The sequence below is a fragment of the Nyctibius grandis genome, chromosome 18 (assembly GCF_013368605.1).
Source record: "Nyctibius grandis isolate bNycGra1 chromosome 18, bNycGra1.pri, whole genome shotgun sequence".
Classification (NCBI taxonomy): Eukaryota; Metazoa; Chordata; class Aves; order Nyctibiiformes; family Nyctibiidae; genus Nyctibius; species Nyctibius grandis.
The window spans coordinates 10,726,914-10,746,832 of record NC_090675.1 but is presented as its reverse complement, the minus strand read 5'-3'; the positions used below and the strand labels follow the sequence as shown (position 1 = coordinate 10,746,832).

General features: G+C 38.4%; 1 protein-coding gene across 4 annotated transcripts in view; it reads left to right on the top strand.

The window, feature by feature from the left end:
• Positions 1-19,919, top strand: part of NF1 (neurofibromin 1) — an 86,405-nt gene that overhangs the window by 27,676 nt on the left and 38,810 nt on the right. For 2 of the 4 annotated variants that reach the window (XM_068415905.1, XM_068415904.1), the window contains exons 17-36: positions 422-565; positions 1,268-1,514; positions 1,816-1,889; positions 2,008-2,091; positions 2,708-3,148; positions 3,585-3,724; positions 4,297-4,419; positions 4,843-4,926; positions 5,600-5,716; positions 5,903-6,084; positions 6,190-6,401; positions 7,009-7,170; positions 7,800-7,903; positions 8,790-8,925; positions 12,042-12,104; positions 14,062-14,220; positions 14,846-14,943; positions 15,086-15,232; positions 15,644-15,790; positions 16,130-16,240. In XM_068415905.1, coding sequence (XP_068272006.1) covers positions 422-565; positions 1,268-1,514; positions 1,816-1,889; positions 2,008-2,091; positions 2,708-3,148; positions 3,585-3,724; positions 4,297-4,419; positions 4,843-4,926; positions 5,600-5,716; positions 5,903-6,084; positions 6,190-6,401; positions 7,009-7,170; positions 7,800-7,903; positions 8,790-8,925; positions 12,042-12,104; positions 14,062-14,220; positions 14,846-14,943; positions 15,086-15,232; positions 15,644-15,790; positions 16,130-16,240 — 2,975 coding nt within the window. The remainder of the gene's footprint in view (positions 1-421; positions 566-1,267; positions 1,515-1,815; positions 1,890-2,007; positions 2,092-2,707; positions 3,149-3,584; positions 3,725-4,296; positions 4,420-4,842; positions 4,927-5,599; positions 5,717-5,902; positions 6,085-6,189; positions 6,402-7,008; positions 7,171-7,799; positions 7,904-8,789; positions 8,926-12,041; positions 12,105-14,061; positions 14,221-14,845; positions 14,944-15,085; positions 15,233-15,643; positions 15,791-16,129; positions 16,241-19,919) is intronic. The other 2 variants (XM_068415907.1, XM_068415906.1) reach the window with 1 other exon arrangement.

The following is a 19,919-nucleotide window of genomic DNA, read 5'->3' as shown; positions in this document are numbered from 1 at the left end:
AGTTGTTATTAGAGCTCTGCTTCACCATCTTGGTTCCTGCTTTTCTGATCAAATATAAAATGTGTAGAATAAAATGTACAGTACTCCTGAGCTTGCCTTCTTCAGACTTAATTACATCTAAATTATAATTATATTTACGTTACTGTGTATTCTGTGCAGTAAACCCAAGAAGCTTATAGGGCTTTCAGGAGGCTCCAGGGAAGGGAGGAAAAGGCATCACTTTGTGCTTACCTCAAGGTGATATTTTTGAAGATGACTCTCCACATAATTTCTGGAGGGGAAATATCGTTCTAAGATACTGTTCATATGGATAACTCTATATGAGAGCACCAGTGTGAAAAGTACTGTGTAAATGCTGAAGAGCTTTTTACCCTTTTTAAAAAATAAGTTGATTTATTATTTTTCTTCCTTCTCTTTATAGCAATCAGATAGGAGTTCCTGCCACTTTCTCTTCCTTTATGATGTCTCTGGAGGTGGAACTAGTCAAATGTCTCTTGACCATGAAGAGATGATACGCTGTGCTCCAGGAGCTACCCTCAGGAAAGGGAAAGGGAATTCTTCCATGGTAAGTAATATATGATAATTCTTTTTAACACTTGGGGAGAAAAACCTGTGTGCAAGTAGAAATTAGATTACTTTGAGAGTAATCTTTAAAAATAAAATTAATTATTTTGGAGGAGGAAAAGACATCTGTATCCTACATAACGTATGTGTATAATATGCTGGTTAATATAAGGTTTCAGACTTTAAAAAGTCACACCTTTTTCAAGTTAAAATGTTGGTGAATATTTTTCTCGTAGAATCGCGCATAGCATCCCTACACCTTAGTCTGTTGTTAACAAATCTGAAATCTCACTTTTTAAAGTATTGCTGCAGTTTGAATGTGCCATGAAGGATGATAAAATCAAGCGTTTTAGTAAGGTAAACCTTTTGGCAAGTTTCTCAAGCCTAGTTTTACTATTAGTTCTAGCTGCAGGAACAAAATGAAGAGGATATTTAGAACGTCTTTAATGAGCCAAGACTTTAATTTTGTTTTTTAATCAATAAGATTTTCCTAAGTACATGGTTATCCTTAGGAAAGGAGCAGGTTCTTAGCCATTATGTTTGTGCAACAGCATATGAAATAGAACTCTGATCTTGCTTAGGATTGCTTATTCCTACTGGAATAAAAGCAGTTTTAAAGAACAATTTGGATAAGGCTGGATTTTAATAAAATTGCCATATTCATAAGCAATATTGCCAACTCCAGAATTCTCTGTTTCCCAAGGAAAGCACGGCAGGATGCAGCGGAACACCGATTTGTCGCCAAGCCCAGACAAAATTGGAAGTTGCCTTATATATGTTTTTGTGGAGCCCGGATATCGAGGCAGTCCTCGTTGCCATGTCCTGTTTCCGTCACCTCTGTGAGGAAGCAGACATCAGATGTGGAGTAGATGAAGTCTCAGTGCATAATTTTTTGCCAAACTACAACACTTTCATGGAGTTTGCATCCGTTAGCAATATGATGTCAACAGGTAAGAATCATAAATCTGTAAAAGACCTTTCTGCCTGTGTAAGACTGTTATTTGTGTTTGAGTTCTTCAAACAGGTTGAGATTCTTGATTCAATTGCTACTTGTGCTTTCACTGAAGTATCTGAATCACTGGAATTGCTAGAAAGAGTAGAGAATTTGTGTGACTGAGTTAATGGGGATTTTAAGGTGTAACACTTCAAGGGGATATGTTCCTCTGTTAATTTAATAATTACTTTCAAAGGTTTCATATTTGCAGGTGGATTTTCAAAAAACTTAGTTAAATGTTCTGTGCTCCTTTGTAGGGAGAGCAGCTCTTCAGAAAAGAGTGATGGCATTGTTAAGACGCATTGAACATCCAACTGCAGGCAACACAGAGGTAAACTTTTCTTCTGAATTTATATACTCTTTGCATGTATATTTTGGGTTTTTTTGAAACAGAAAATACTGTTGCTACAAGTAGTTTTGAAGTTAAATTTTGATATATCTTATTTTAGGCTTGGGAGGATACACATGCAAAATGGGAGCAAGCTACAAAACTAATCCTTAACTATCCAAAGACCAAAATGGAAGATGGGCAGGTGACTATGAATTTTTCCATAGATTCAACCTTTAGATATTCAAAATAACTATTTAAGCTTACTTATTTTAAGGAATTTATTTTTAATGTAGAAAATGAGTTTTGTAGGCAGACTTAAGCTCCATGAGAGTATTCCAGAAAAATAATGGTAGTCAGTTGTCCACTATGCTTGCTAAGAGACCAAGAAGTAATTTGACTTAAATTGCTGTAAGGGAGATGGAGACTGAGCTTAAAAATTAAAAATAAATTGAAAAAAAAGAATAGTGAAAACCCTTGAATACTACTGGAGAAATTATGAAATCCCTTTCACTGGAAGATTTTAAACAAGCTGCTGGCTATCATGGTGTAAATATGCTTTATCCTGGTGCAGAGCAGGGAGTTGGCTAGGCAACCCCCTTCAGTCCTTTGAAACCTTGCTTTAACTTCTCTAAAGACAGTGCCTCTGTATAGATTTCTGTCCATACTGTCACAATAAACTATAAAAGGTGAATCTTAGAAAATTCTTGAGACTGGAATTGTAAATGACAGGATGTGTTACGGAATACTTTGAAATTCTGATCTCTCTCCATTAATTATGTTTAATTGAAGAGATTTCATCTTCAGCCATTATTTTTCAGGTTACTGAAAGTCTTCACAAGACAATTGTTAAGAGACGAATGTCTCACGTTAGTGGCGGAGGCTCCATCGACTTGTCTGACACGGATTCTCTTCAGGAGTGGATCAACATGACGGGGTTCTTGTGTGCCCTCGGGGGAGTGTGCCTCCAGCACCGCAGCAATGCGGGATTAGCGACCTACAGCCCTCCTATGGGCCCTGTCAACGAGCGCAAGGGCTCCATGATATCCATGGTGTCCACTGAGGGGAACGCGGAGACTCCTGTCAGCAAATTCATCGACCGCCTATTGACTCTGATGGTCTGTAACCACGAGAAAGTGGGACTGCAGATACGGACTAATATTAAAGATCTGGTGGGTTTGGAGCTGAGTCCAGCACTTTATCCAATGCTGTTTAACAAATTGAAGAATACCATCAGCAAGTTTTTTGATTCTCAAGGACAGGTAAAGTGTTGATCTAGTCCTTCACGTTTGTGTCTTAATAAAAAGTATCAGTCTTGTCTTTCACATAGGTAATTGAAATTGATTCCTGTTCATGTTTTGTATGAAAAACCTGCAAGCATTGTGATTGTCTCTGACAGCATGCATTAATACTTACTGTATTTGTGATTCCAGGCTATAGTTAACAACAAGTAATTGAAAACATTCTTGAATTCTAAGCGAACTCTTGAGTACAGAATCTGTGAGAATGTTCTCAGAATCATTATGGCTGGTAGCACTGACATATTTAATCTTGACATATGTTGGAATTCTTCTGGCTAAGTGATAACTAGAAAAATGCTTGTCCATTACACTTTTGAAATGCTGCGGTATGTTTGATAAATACACTTTTTTTGGTTTTGTGCGTAAAGAATCAAGACTAGCAATTTTCTTCCTGTAGGTTTTGTTAACTGAGACCAACACACAATTTGTAGAGCAAACCATTGCTATAATGAAGAATTTGCTTGACAATCATACAGAAGGGAGCTCAGAACATCTCGGACAAGCCAGTATTGAGACAATGATGCTAAATCTGGTTAGGTAAGAAATGCTGATGGCATTCCAGTACAAAGTAATATGTTTAAGAACTGGGTAGACCCTTCTAGTTTATATCTTTTCTGCTTGCATCCATGGAGAAGCTGATTTTCTAATCCTCCTCCTTACGGTTCTGACAACTTCAGTAATCATGGAGATCATTTATACTGTAGCATGAAGTACACTGATGGAGGGTGACTTTTTTTTAAAAAGAACTAACCATTCCATACCTTAGCCCTATTCTTGTAAGCATGCCTGATTTCTTTTCTGTACAGTGGTGTTAGTGGTTAAAAACCAGCTGAAGAGCAGATTTCTCTTCAGTTTTATACTAATAGAAAACTTCTTTGGCCAGAAGAACCGTGGTATTGGTCTTCAGCTGATATAAGGGCTAGCTTTGCTCACTTGGGAAAAAAACACCAAATGGTAACCCCAGCACTTGCTAACCCATGATGCAAGTTTGCTGGGTCAGCCAGTGTGTGGGTTCCAGCATGGAGCTGAAAAGGATTTGTCAGATTTGTGGGCCTTGTAGTATGAAGTATCAGGAAGTGTTTAATTAATCTGTTTGCGTTTTTCTTCAGGTATGTGCGTGTGCTTGGAAATTTGGTACATGCAATTCAAATAAAAACTAAGCTCTGTCAGTTGGTAGAAGTAATGATGGAGAGGAGAGATGACCTTTCATTTTGCCAAGAAATGAAATTTAGGTAAGTATTGCATTATGCAACTTCTAGGATAGTGTAATGTGGACAAGTGTAATTTTGTTTGGTTACATGTTTAAAAAAGTAAATCAAAACCTGCCTCGCACCAGTGTTCGTGGTATAGGGATAGTACTCCTGTCTTTGTCTTCAGAATGTTTTAGAGCCTGGTGCTGCATTAAAATTTTATTTTGATTGTGGGGATACTCAACACATGTAAAAAAATTTTGTGTGTGATGCAGACTGGGGTATTACTTGGAATAATAAAATTAGTTCAGTTCATCTTCAGTGTGTGGTGGTTTAAATAGTTCTTACACTGAATTTGTAATGATTAAGAATGATGCCAACAGTAGTAAGTGTGTTTGAGAGAAGGGCTATTTAAAAAAACCAAAACAAACTCCAAAGCTAAAGCGATATATCTATATATAACAGGAACAAAATGGTGGAATATTTGACAGACTGGGTTATGGGAACATCTAATCAAGCGACAGATGAGGACGTGAAATGCTTGACAAGGTAGGAAAGAATACTCTTCAGCTGTTCCTAAAGTTGCTAACAGTGTTCCAGGTGGCATTTGATATCCACAGATGAGCTGGCTTGTGTGGACTTCCTTTAGCAGAAGTAATTTTAAGGAAAAGACAAAAATTGAAACAAATTTTGGTGAGCAACAACAGAATTATGTTTAATGCGCAGTCTCAACAAACATGGTTCTTGAGGGTTTGGAGTTTTTTTTAATCTACAGAGTTTATTTAATTCCTTTTAATACCTTTTCTGATTTAGCATTAGGATTGAATATTTTATTTGCTAGAGCTATATCTTCGTACAGAATCATAGAATCATTTTGGTTGGAAAGGACCTTTAAGATCATCAGGTCCCAACTTCTGAGGAATAAAATCATCAAACATTATAGTGTTGAACTTATACATAACTGGTTTTTTAGTGACCAATTTGGTTTGCAGTTGTTGTCCTGAGGAGATATATTGCTTGAGCCTGTACCACAGAATGTGATAGCTGTTCTCATGATGGACAGAGCTTTGCTAGAGTAACTTTTTTTTTTTGAAGATTCTTTTCACCTGCAGTTAGATAGATAAGGAAAAGGGACTTGGTACTGGATGGGAAAATTACCAAGGGCCTGGACAGATTAGTTCTGCTGAACTGATTCACAGCTGCTTAAAATTCTGTTTTTCAGAGACTTGGACCAAGCGAGTATGGAAGCAGTGGTCTCTCTTCTTGCTGGGCTTCCGCTACAGCCTGAAGAAGGAGATGGTGTTGAGTTGATGGAAGCAAAATCTCAGTTATTTCTTAAGTAAGTAGTGACTTTTAACTGTTTACAATGACTCTTGAGTAGATGCACCATATCACTTTTGTTGCAAACTATGTTTAGTTTGCAAAACTAAAGAGAGGCTTATTATCCATTTGCTAGTGTATGCAACTCTTTTCAGACAGTTGCCTTTGCAGAATCTGTTTTACTTATCCAAGTCTTTTTCTTTAGGTATTTCACACTGTTTATGAACCTTCTAAATGACTGTAGCGAAGTTGAAGATGAAAGTGCACAAACAGGCGGCAGGAAACGTGGAATGTCTCGGAGACTGGCTTCGCTACGGCACTGCACTGTTCTGGCTATGTCAAATTTACTCAATGCAAATGTGGACAGTGGTCTTATGCATTCAATAGGTAAAGTAGTTAGAGATAACTGTGCATAAATGAATACATAATGAAGACATTGGTATTTAATTTATTTTTACATCTTCCTTAGTAGTTCTGGGTTTTTTTAATCAGGCTTGGGCTATCATAAAGACCTCCAAACAAGAGCTACGTTTATGGAAGTCCTCACCAAAATTCTGCAGCAGGGAACAGAATTTGATACGTTAGCAGAAACAGTGCTAGCAGATCGGTTTGAGAGATTGGTGGAGTTGGTTACAATGATGGGTGATCAGGGGGAGCTTCCTATTGCTATGGCTTTAGCCAATGTGGTGCCTTGTTCTCAGTGGGTAAGTTGATTCATGCATTTTATTTCCTACATTTTTGAAAATATTAAGACTTGAGATAAAAATTAGTGCAAACATAGGGTGTAATAAGAGTCTGCTACAGAGAGATTAGACCTACCACTCATGATAGCTAGCCTTTCCTAGTATATTCTTGAAAAGTTTTCTGAACTGATTGTCAGAGATCTTGATTATAAGTGGTATTTTTATAGTAAATTTTTAGTTAATGTCTAGGAATAATTTTATATACTGTTACTGTATGTTACTGTAATAAATGCATCTGTTTGGGCTGGTTATTTGTTACAGACTGTGCTGTAATGAAGAAAACAGAACTGTATTTGCTCCTGTAGATTTTAGCAAGATGAACTGGGCTTTGTTACACAGCAGAATAACTGCTTATCTATGTGGACTAGCCATTATGGATTTGTATGACTGGATATCATGAGGCAGGTTTTTAGACAAGCAGTAGCATAGGAAAGATGTGAAGAGAGCTTGTGTATGCTTAGTTTGATGTTTACATGCAAGACTCCGTGTTGTTTCTTTCATAATTCTTTTTTTGGTACTCGCTTTGGCTCACTGCTAGTCAGACTAACGTTTCCTTGCTTCTTTTAAGGATGAGCTAGCTCGTGTCCTGGTCACACTCTTTGATTCCCGGCACTTGCTCTACCAGCTGCTCTGGAATATGTTTTCAAAGGAGGTTGAACTAGCAGATTCCATGCAGACACTCTTCCGAGGAAACAGCTTAGCCAGTAAAATAATGACTTTCTGTTTTAAGGTATATTATTTAATCTTTCTCTCTGCTACAAATCACTTCAATCACAGGAAAAGTTTAGTAATATAAGAACACAATTGTTGATACAAACAGCTAAATATTTGTAAAAGTTTTAGTTACCTTCAAGTCCTTTCCTAAATAATCTTCAGTCATAGCAGGGCTCTTTAAACTTCTGACCAGTTTAATTATATGAGTGGTTCTGGGGCTAGTACCAGCTTGAAGACTGTTCGTGGTGGTCTTTTTGTAACGGGCAATTTAAAGATGGGGAGACAAACTCTGAGGTCTTGTTTATGCTTCCATTTCAGTTTAAAAAGTTGTGTGGTGGTATATGAACAGAGATGGGGTGGTGAGTCACTGTGCTCTAAGAAAGAATCCCATCTAGTTATTGTGGTTATTAAAGTGACCTATAGTTTTCTCTAAATTGGAAATTAATTAAAATACTTATAGAAACTGATCACTGATGTGTTTCAGAAGTGAGACTATAATATAGAAACCCCAATTTTACAGAAATCTGGCTTATGCCGAAACAAATCAAATGTTTTCAGGCTCTTGTAACACTTAGGGAATTTTGGAGTGCCCCTGTGAATTGCCGTGTTAATCTGGCCACCTACTCTCATTTTCTTTCTACGCAGGTATACGGTGCTACATATTTGCAGAAGCTTTTGGAACCTTTATTAAGGACTGTGATCACATCCTCTGAATGGCAGCATGTTAGCTTTGAGGTGGATCCAACAAGGTTTGAGATTCAAGGGTGGGACAAATGTATTTGTTTGTAAAGAGGATTCCCAGTCACTGTAAATATAATAGGATTCCTTTTTCCTTGTGGCAAATATTTTTGTCATGCTTTTCCACTCCTCACCTTACCAGACACATTAATTGTATCTGCAATCCTTATACCCAGGGAGAATTGTACAGAGCTGTTCAACACAGCGAGATGAGTTTTGCCGCATGTCCTCTAAGCCCTGAGAGTAAGGAAGATAGAGAGCTCTTGCAGGATCTCTTCTCCTACTTGCTACTTCACACTTTTATGTAGGCCACTAATGTGGGGATTTCCAGTAGCACCAGAAAGCATCTGCTTCAGGTCATTGAATTAATTACAGAAGCAAGATGGAATGCATCCATGTTGTGTGTCTTTTTTTTGCTTTAATTTCTCTTATATCACTTCAAGGCTTGGATTTAGTAACTGTTGCTCTCTTGCTTTGAATTATCTCTAATTCTTAGAAAAACTTAAAGTATTTGTCTTTTAAGTCGCTTACCAAAAGATAGGCCTTCTTATTAATAGTTTAACTCTCAAGTGTCTGTGTCTACCTCAAAAATTCCTTTCAGAGAAACCATCATCAAACTGATAATGCAATTATCAGTTGGAATTATGTATGCATGTCTTTGTATGGAATGATGTGAGAGAATCCCACTTACAGCCATCTGTTTATTACTGAGTTTTAAATGGCCTTATATTTGTAACTTACCTGGTTTAAAATATTGTTGGCAACTTTTGTGTAAAAGATCATAAATATTTCCTACGATTTCTCTTTACCCTGGGAAATAAGGTTACTACCAAACATGTAAGTACAGCCGGTATCACTGATTTGGTTGCTGGTCATACATTTATGGGTCTGTTTCAGGCTGGAGCCTACAGAAAGCCTTGAAGAGAACCAGCGGAGTCTCTTGCAAATGACAGAAAAATTTTTTCATGCAATCATTAATTCTTCTTCGGAGTTCCCACCACAACTTCGCAGTGTGTGCCATTGTTTATACCAGGTATGCCTGCAGTGGTTGCCTGCCCCTAAACTTTGGGGTTTGTTTTTATAATTCTAGCAGTTTGGAGCTTGGTCCAGTGCTGTCTGCACAGTGGGCATTTCTGAAAGGGTGTTTGCAGATGTTTGTAAATAACAGGAATCCAAACGTAGGGACTGAATGGTGTTTTAGGACTTGGGTTGGCAATCAGGAGGTGACTAAACATTGTTTTAAAGATTGAATCACAGCTAAGAACTCAGACCTAATAAGGCAGCAATAATCTCTGCTTTAGCATCTCTATAGTAAATTAAAAACTAACTAGGGAGGTAATGGTTATACTTGCTTTTGTCAGTTTATCCTGTGGGCCATCTATAGGGAAGGCAGCAAAAGGGGAAAATAAAAAAAAAATTACTGCTGGGTTGAGAGAATGCAAAACTGTGTTTTGAATATAGAAGCAGTGTACTTGTTTACTTTTTATACAGGATCAAATAAATCAGAAATAAAGTTAATTATTTAAAGATCTTATGGATCACGCCTTTGATAAACCTTAACTTTGTGAATAAAATAGCTGCTTGGGTGGTTACTGACTTTAGATAGTTGTTCTCTGTGTAAAAATAGAGGCAATTTCTTCAACAGTGTTTCTCTCTGAAGTAAATTTTTTACAAACATTGTCTATGAAATGGAATTACTAAAATGTACTCACCAGTGGGCAGTGCAAGAGGTTCTTCTCTGAAAGCATATCAAGTCTATTGGCTTTATTCTTGCCTTTACATTTTTTTGGTAACAAGGGTGATTTGTTCTTGAAAGAGGTGACTTACTGGCAAATACACAAGTGGTATTAACTGATGTTTGTTTTTTTGGTTTCGTTTTTTAATTTGGGAAATGAGGGGGGCCAGTTGGTTTCCTTCAAGTTCAAATGGCCCCAGTCCCACAGACGTTGACCGGGAGTGTGTTTGAGTGTTATTGAAAATGTCACACGCAACCTTGATTGTTGCTTCCGTTATTTGACGTTATATTGTCCCACACCTTTTCCTGGAATTGCTGTTATGTGCTGCTCCTAGGATGTATGAGATTTAATTTCGGTGATATGTTGCTAGAAATTATTTCTATGCAAGTCATTTTTAATTCCTACATGAAGTGGAATTACTAAAACGTGCTCACCAGTGGGCAGTGCAAGAGATTCTGCTCTGAAAGCATATCAAGTCTGTTGGCTTTATTCTTGCCTTTACATTTTTTTGGTAACAAGGGTTATTTGTTCTTGAAAGAGGTAACTTACTGGCAAATATACAAGTGGTAGTAACTGATGTTCAGCTTTGCCTACTATATTAAGTGTTTCTAGTAACACATATTTGTGTACAAATGTTTGTTCATCACAAATAGTGTAATAATTCTGTACTTTCAAATTCCAGAGAGTTTTGAAGAGTCTGGCCTTTATCTGTAAGAAAGTACAATTGAAATTTGAATTTTTTGTGGTATTAATCCATTTTTATCATAAGAATCAAATAGGTGTTTTTTATAAGGTAACTTCATTTTATATAAGGTGAATGTGTTTCATCCCAAGTGATAGTGTAATAGTAAATGAGACTGAATTTTGCAGTGTCTTTTTATGTTCAGAGTTTTGAAGTAAATCTGTGCAAAAAATACTCATTGGGTGTGATCTGTAAATGATTTGTAGCTAATTTTAATCAACGTAGCAACATTATGGAAGCAGGGTATTTAGTTGGATATTGGGATCTGTGCTGGCTGGCGTTTCTGTTACCAGAACAGAGCCCTAATAAATGTTTTCATCTGGCCATGCCATATACCTAGTTACCGTGACAGACTGACCCGGGCTGATGTTCAGGTGATGTGTGTTCAGGAGTGTTGTGTGGTCACGAACAACCCTGATCAAAGTAACTCATGCAAAGAATTTGTGCTGGCTATTTCACAAAAAAACACGCAAACGTACATGATCTTCCTTAAGAAAGAGAGATGGAAATTGTACTTGCTTTAAATGCAATGGCCTGGTGCATACAGGATGTACCTGACCGCTTCAGAAGCGGACTCTAGAAATTGCCCAGTGTCAGGAACGTGGCAGCAGCACCATTGGTTAATGTTAATAGGTCCTGCACAAATGCAAATTTGAACTATTTCAATTCAGCTTGGTCAGCAGAATAGCTCTTACTGACTGTTCTTTTTAATTTTGCCTTTTACTCTGTCACATTCTTAAGTTGTAGAAATTCTCTGCCAGTCCCAGTTTGATACTCTAAAGATCACCTGAGCTGTCGGTGCGTGCTTGCTCTCAAACTGCCAGATCTTGCGAGCGTTCTGTGGGTGCAGGTCCAGGCGCTGCCCGCTGCAGGGCTGCTCAGCGATGCCCGTTTACTGTTACCGCTGACCCGGAGGGTGCAGGGCTGAGCTCCAGGACCAGGGTGTACCTCTGTGCAGCGGGGCAGTGCCCAGGGCTGGGCTGCTACAGCTTTGCCCAGATCCCGATGGGAAATGGGAGAGAATGGGATGCTTCTTGGTGGGTCCCTTTAAACGAAGTGCAGAACTAAGCACAGTCAAGTCAGTATCTTGATTTGGAAATCTATAATAAATTAATGTAGACCCGCTGGCTTTTTTTTTCCTCTTTCCACAGAGTGTTTTGTGGCAGTGTTTAGCTATTAAAGTAGTGATAACCGTGATGATTCACAGATCTAACTAAATTGAAGGACACACAGAGAAACATTGGGAAGATTTAAAACTCTAAATTTATTTTAAAAGTAATATGTATTTCAAAGGTATAACACTTTACTATTTTTACTATTAAAATTATTTGGGGATGGTGAAATACATTTGAAAGCTGACTATACCATTTAATGCCCAATATTGTATATCATGAGCACATTAATGTGGTTTGACTTTTAATCTAGCCAGAAATAGTAGAAATGATTGAAACGCAACATTTGCTTGTTTTGTATTTAGTGCTTTGTAAATGAGATGTTTTAAAATTGTGGAATAAAAACTCCATCATCAGTCTTTAGTTTATATATTTCATTTTCTGTTGGTTATGTTTGTTACATTTTACTGTGTAATTTATGTACAAGTCAACATTGGTTTTTTTTGTTGCTGTATGTAGTTGGTGCTGTGACTTGTTTGTGCTCATCTCTGTTCTGTAGGCAACTTGCCACTCTCTACTGAATAAAGCTACCGTAAAAGAAAAAAAGGAAAACAAAAAATCAGTAAGTTTGGAGACCTTTTTACTAGCCATTTCTTTCAAAGCTCAACAGAAATCTTTTGCTGTTTGTTCAAAACATCTTCACTTCAATCTGTTTGACCTCACTGTAAAATCATTCTACTAATTCTGGCACAAAATAGCTTTCATTTCAATTAACACTTGAATTAAGTTATATTTAAAATATTCTCTGTGTGCCTATTTGAGTAAACAAAAGACATTTTTAACATTACTGCTTAGTATTTAATAGCTGATTCTTCAACCCTTGTCACCATCTTCAAATTAAAAAAATGCAGAAGAAAAATGTTTTCTTTGGTTTGGGGGAAAATCTGAGTCTGTTTAGTGTTTTTAACACTGGTTGATAACTTGAATTCAGCTTGCATCCTGGGAAAAGAACAACTAATATATTTGGGTTACTGAAAAGCAAAGAGGCTTATATGACTTGTTTCTGATATATTTTCTTTTGTTTGCCTTGTGACTAAATAAAAATTAGCACTTGTATTGATTTACTGAGAAAAGCACATTTCCCGTTTTAAGTAACTTGCTGTGTTAAAAAGTTTAGATATGTATATTGTGACAGTGGTGTCATTAAAAGACATTAAAAGATTAGACTTATCCTTTTCTTTGACAGTGACCTCAACATATAAAGCATGGATAAAACAGAGGCAGAATGGAAATTTAGACTTTTATTAAATACTCCCTTATTTTTGCTGTAATTGAGCAGAATAATAATCATGTTTAAATGCAAAACCTGTGTGCAAACTAGTATTTTACAAGCAAATACTATGAGTAATTCCATCACCAGGTAACTGAATGAAGTTGGTACCGAACCAAAGTGATTCTTGATACATTATGTGTGTACTAAAGGCTTTATCTGTTTCAAGCACTGTTTGACACTGCACTACTTATGTTTTGAAGTATCTTAGTAAAATGGGGTTTGTTTGGTTTTTATTTATTTTAAACAATATAACTTAAAATACAAAGCTTGCTAATTCTATTCTGTGAAAAGGTAGAATCTGACTTGTTTTGATTAACTGTTGTTACTCATAAGAAAATATACATTATGGATATTGAATCTTTATAGAACCACATGTAGCATATTTAAGGACTTTATTTTTGTCAGGGAGCTTTAACTTTTCAAAGTGAAATGAAAGATATCTAGAGAATAGACTATCCTCTTACTAATACATAGTTGATTTCGTAAAAAGAAAGGAGATTTCTTTTTTTCTTACGACATTTTCAGAAAAACATTTTTTTTCTAGATAGCAAAGAACAATATTTTAAATCTGTAATTATTCTAGCAAATTCCTGCTAGATTTTGCAAAGTGTATGTATAGCAGGAAAGTACACTGGCCACTCAGCTCTGGTGCATTCTGTCTTTCCTCCTTTGGCAAATCTCTTGAGATGTGACAGTTCTGAAGAGTATTTCTACAAATATCTCCTTCCCACAAATTTTAAATTACTCCTGAAACTTCACAGCGTAAGCCTTATTGCTGGAGAGGCTCTTGTGATCAATACTGAAATTATAAATACACAAATAAAAGCCCCACTCATTTAAAAAGATATATCTACATTTGGTGGGAAGACTCTGCACGCCTGAGCACGAACGTACGGCGTTTGTCAGTGGCAGGGTCCTGGGATTAAGGGGTCAGTAACTCTGACATCACCGTGTTGGCTTTCTCCAGTAGCTATTGCAGCAATTTCACCCTAGCAAGCAAGTTTGTACGGCAGCTGAAGGAAAGGTAGCTAGTGTGTGATAGCCCCCTCGCCCCTTCCTCGTGTCCCTCGTTCCTGATTGTCCTATGAGGCAAGACCTGCCAAGGCAAGAGAGCCTTGCTCAAAGGTATTGAGCTTGGTTGGTATGGAAAGAGTGCTTAAAGTTGGGTTACCGTGCAAGGCTTTGCTCGGCTTGCTTTCCCTTTTCTTTAATGCAAAAATATTCTTTACAATTCTCAACTTCCTAGGTGGTTAGTCAGCGCTTTCCTCAGAACAGCATTGGAGCAGTGGGAAGCGCGATGTTCCTTCGGTTCATCAACCCTGCGATCGTCTCCCCTTACGAGGCAGGGATTTTGGATAAAAAGCCTCCACCAAGAATTGAAAGGGGCTTGAAACTGATGTCAAAGGTGAATCAATAAATATTTTTATTTGGCCATGTTGTATGTCCTGCCTGACGTATAAGGTAACAGGTGCCTTCTGGCTCTTCACTTGAACTTCTAACCTTGTTTGAAAACAAACCAACATTTGAGCACAGGGAGAATAATGGCAGACAGATACTAAGTTCATACTAGCGCTAAAGAAGGGATTTTTCCTAACTTTAATCTCACTTGGTATTATTTCCTGTAAAAATTTTAAAAAGTTTTAATGACAGTGTACAAATTCTGTGGCCTGTGCATATTTTAAATATTGAGAAATTGTAGTTTTCTTTAAATAGGCATATGCTATTGTTTTTACGTGTCTCTAATTTCCAGAAGAAATAGCTAACGTTTAATAAATGGTCATTTTGAAAGATGATTTTTTTCCTGCTCTAAACTGAAAAAAGTTCATAAATAAGAGAAGTTGTTTTCTAGTGTTGAAAAGTATGTGAAAGAATGTATATTGAAAATGATCATATTTTGAACTCGTTGGCTTGTTGGCCTTTTTTTGTCCTGAGGTTTCACGACAAGCTAAAAGGAATATTTCTGACAGTGACTACCATAACAGTTAATACATTAACCCTTTCTGTGTCTTTACCATCTTTTTATTATTTAGATACTTCAGAGTATTGCCAACCACGTCCTGTTCACAAAAGAAGAACATATGCGGCCTTTTAATGATTTTGTAAAAAGCAATTTTGATGCAGCACGAAGGTAGGCCCTTGGGAAGCTCGCACAGGGTCTGTGTCGTGTAAAGAGCACGCGGAGAATGTTCTTACAGCCTGTTAATGTACACGGAGGCTGCGTGGCAGATTTCCCTTACGTGCTTATGGTTGTTACTGGTTTTGAACTCCAGGTTTTTCCTTGATATCGCGTCTGATTGCCCAGCGAGCGACACCGTCAATCACAGCCTGTCCTTCATCAGTGACGGCAACGTCCTTGCTTTGCACCGGCTGCTGTGGAACAACCAGGAGAAAATTGGCCAGTACCTTTCCAGCAACAGGTGAGACTTCAGAAATGTTATGAAGAAGGGAGTTGCTCATGGAAAGTGAATGTTTGGAAGTACTTTCAGATGCTTTTGTTGTTACTACTGAGAACAATATCGTGGCTAAAAAATGTTACATTTGGAAACTTTGGCTTGTTGACAAGCCATTACTGGGAACACGCCCAGCATCTCTGCCCGCTTTGCTGCCAGCCCTTTGTACAGGTGTGCAGCTGTCTTGTCTTCTCTGAAAATTGTTCTATGTGTAACAAACATTTTTCTTATTCCTTCGTTGAACACTTTTTTAAAAAAAAAAATTAAGTTTTACAAAAGAAAATCCAACCTGTTCAAGGTAAGGAAGGGGAGTGGGCAAAAAAATCGTCATTGCTGAGTAAAGAAGGACTTTTCTTTTAAGTACTATGCTGTTTCTAGGGACCACAAGGCTGTTGGAAGACGACCCTTTGACAAGATGGCTACTCTTCTTGCCTATCTGGGTCCTCCGGAGCACAAACCCGTGGCAGATACCCATTGGTCCAGTTTAAATCTCACTAGTTCCAAATTTGAAGAATTTATGACAAGGTAATGAGATTGTGGTTGAGGGGACACACGTCGTGGGTTTCTAGACTTTAGCATGTCGGGTGGTATAAGTAGTTATTAGGCCTTCAGCTTTCGTTTTGAAGGGGAGTTTAAAAAGCTGGGTCTACGTATAGCTGTTAGATTTCTGAATAGATTTTAATCTCAAAAATTAAATTGGGAACCGGAGACAGCAATAACATTTCTGATTTAACAAAGGTTCAAGATTGTGTGAGCATAACACTTCTGTTTAAAGATGCAAATAAAGAAGGTTTGGGATTTTTTTTTTTAAATTTTTTTTTAAAGGCAGTTGTGAAAGGTTGACACCAACGTATTGCTTTGTAGGCATCAGGTCCATGAAAAAGAGGAGTTCAAAGCACTGAAAACATTAAACATTTTCTACCAAGCTGGGACATCAAAAGCTGGCAATCCTGTTTTCTACTACATTGCTCGGCGGTAAGGAATCTTTCACCTTCGCTGTCTGGCATAAACATGTAAAATCAAAAATATCAAGTGTGTGTAGAAAGGGACACCAACTTTGTAACAAACAAGAATCTGAAAATAGCTTATTTGTCAAATCTTGGTGACGGTATTTTCTGGTTGAGTTGTTTCCTAAGTCCGAACTGTCGTTGTTTTTCTGCCCAGGAGTATGTGAGTATCTGTGGAAAAATACCTAAAATTTTAAATACATTTTATAACAACAAGTAACATGGTGCAGTATTGAAGAAATTGGGAAGAATACCAAATAAGTACCTTTCTTCTGCGCTGTGTTGGTGGTGCCTTTACTTTTGGTAATGGTGTTGCTGGGGAGGTGTTGGCTGGCGGCAGTCGGGCTGCTGGTTTTGGCGTCGCTGGGGCACGTGGTGGTGCTGCCGAGGTCTGTGAAGTTCTCGCCAGCACTGAGGGTGGTAGTGAGAGTCCTGGGGTCAGTGTGGCACTTAGGGGTGCTGGCAGATCCTGTATGGATGTTCACGGTCGGATCATTGCCGATGCATTTTGTGCCAGTGGGGCTCTTGGTTTTGCTTCTGCTACTATGGCCAATGTGGTTTTTGCTGGTAGTAGCTGAGTTCGTGCTGGTGGAGCTGCCTGTGGCACCAGTGCTGGCAGAGTTCATGTGGTTGCTTTGGCTCTTCCTGGTGCTTCTGTTTCTGGTGGGTGCTTGTTTGTGATGCCAGCGGGGTGGCTGCTGCACCAGTGGGGTGCTTCCTTGTGGTACCCTTGCTGCTGATGTGCTTATCTGTGGCATGGGTAGGAACGGTGGTGGTCCCTGGGCGAGCTCTTGCTTGAGCTGCTGGTTTGGAGACCTTTTGATGGTGGTGCCAGCGTTGCTGTCCGTGGTGTGCTCCTTGCTGGTAGTGGCGCTGCTACTCGTGGTGCCAGTGGTGGCGGTTTCATTGATGGTGCCACTTGCGAAAAAAGTATTGTCATGATCTGAGGAGGAGATGTCATCAGCGGTGAACCTTCTGCAGGCCCTCTGAGTTCGTGTAAGAACGTGAGAACAAGCAGAGGAAACCACTTCTTTAGCAGTATCTTCTATTTGTATTCAATAATTTAAATAAATAGTCAATACATGTTTGTGAATGAGGCATTCTTCAAATTTACGTTTCTGATGAAAATCATACCTGATAGGCTTGTAAGATTTTTTCAATTAATTAAAATTTTAGATCCTTAATTTTTTTTACTTTTCATAGTTCTTCATTGTTTTCAGTAGTGCTTTTTACTCTGCAGACTGAGTTACAAACTTACTTCCCTAGAAAATCTGTGCGCTGTTATACTGTGCACCTTTTGTCATTTCCCCTCAGAAATTTTCAAATAAGGAACAATTTTAACGATTAGAAGATTTTACTGTTTTACCACTGGATAATAAATATACCTTATTCCAAATTCAAGTTGGAGGCTAAAATAATGAGCAAGCTTTGAAGAACCTTTCCAAATATAACCTCTAAATTGGTAGTTGAATTCTGCTACTTAAACATGGTTTCCTAGCCAGGATGCAATTAGAGATCTGACAAATGAATGTATCTGTTCACATTTCTTTTATTATGTTTTTGATTTTCAGAGCAACAAACAAACAAAACTTCTGTTCAGTATCAATGTGGAAGGTAAAATAAACTTCAAAACTGTTTCCTTCTTCTGGAATTTTGTACAGGCATGCCAAAGGGTTTCTTCGTGCTTTAAAAAAACCCAACGAGAAACACTTGCTTTCAGGCTGGTTACGTAGGGAGGAAATGCTTACGTTCTCTTAAATCTGTTGCTGTGAAAGTTCTCGAACCCTTGCTTTGCTGCTAGCTCTTGGGAAGACTTCGTGTGTAAGGGAGTCCAAAGGTGGAAGAAAAAGTGCAGTATGGCTGGTACCATTTGGTGATAACACCCGTGTGAACAGGAGTAAAGTGCGTGTGCTTTTTGTCAGCCTAATGAATCTGTAAGCTCAGGCTAGTCAAAGGAATACTAAATAACACAAAGAAAGTCTCATTACACAGAAGTGGGTAAGAAAACAAAATGTATCTGAAATTTTTTCCAATGATTTATAGCTCTGAAATAGAATCTGTATGAGAGAACATTTATTTAAGTCAGCCTTTAGCTTTCCCTTCCTTTTGTTTGGGGAATTGCCTGCCTTTGACCCCTTTTCTGCCTTTTCAACACCCTCGACTCTTTGGATGGAGTGGAAGAAAACAACATGAGTAGCACCACTTTCCTTCTGCCCTAGTTTTCTGTTGTTCTCCGTGAGGCTCCTTTGCAAACCTGTCAGGTGGGGCTTTGCTCTGGGATGATGCTCTGACATCTTTTCTGCTAACAGAGATGTGGCCAAGTGGTGCTTGTTTGGGGTGTTTGCCTGGTGGGTCTGAGCCAGCTGCCGGTTTTGAGGGTGTGAAATGTGGAAAGACTTTGATTGGAGCTGCCAGGATGTTTGGGGGCTTGCAGCAGGCTGGTTTTTTTTTGTTTTAATTTATTTTTTTTTTCCTAGTTTGAGATCTTGTTGCTAGGGCATTGTTGAGTCATTCTACTGATATATCTGGATCCGTTTATATCCTTCTTGTGCTGTGAAATTTAATCCCTTCTGTCATTTTTCTTTGCATTTTGTTTCCTGGGCAACAACCTGACTTCCGAAGCCACTGCCCTTCTCTTTTTAATCCCTACACTGCTAGTGAAATGATGAATAAATCAATAAATATTGATCCTGAAGTACTGCCATTAAGTTTTAAAGCTGATATCCCAAACTAATGAATAGGAATACAAACCTGTGAGTTATTGCTTCAGACCGCAGCTATGCCTACAGCAACTTCAGCTACTACAAAGTGTGCTAGACCTTTTTTTTGGTATTTTGAATATTGCCCTGAAATGCTAAATAGTTATTTTGGGGAAAAAAAATATCTGAGAATAATTACTTTGTGTTTAACATGGACTGAATGACCAGCACGTTTAAAACAACCCGAGCTGATGCTGCCGTGCTCACATCCATGCCTATCAGTTTTATTCCAGTTTGACTGCGCTGTTGCCAAGCAACAAGTGCACAACTCCCACGGTCGCCTGCCTACTCGCCGCTCCGTTATCGACTCATTTGTATTCCAGAAAAATACAAGGAAACCTAAATTTCAGTCTGCTTTATTGGAGGCAGCCTGACTAAGAAGCCCTCTTGCCTGCGCCTGCCACAAGCAAGGTCTGGGTAGGGAGCGTAGCCCTGGGGCTTGGGAGGCCCATCTCACTGCCATCCCCATCTGTGATTTCTTGGGTTCCTCGTTTCCCAATCCTGTACATGGGTTTGGAAAACTCCACAACCCCATTTCCACTTCCAGGCTTTTATCAGCATGCTTAAGACTTTGAAGTCTGGGCAGCAAGTCATTCAGTATGAGGACTTGCAATTTGCCCCAAACAGCTTCATGGAGTCGCTGTTCACTGAATAGTCTCGTTATGGGTGAAACATTCTCAGAGCACTTGACATTGATTCCATGCAGGTTTTTTTGCATCCAGTAGAATTTGTCACCCTGTATTGAAATCGTCAGCAAAGACGCATAGTATTTAATGTAATTTCCTCAACTCAAGGCAATTTAGTCATAGCACCTCGTTCTGTGATCTCTGTCCTACCTTGCAAGCTCAGCTGCCTTAAACTGTGTGGGATGAAACCATATGAACGAGA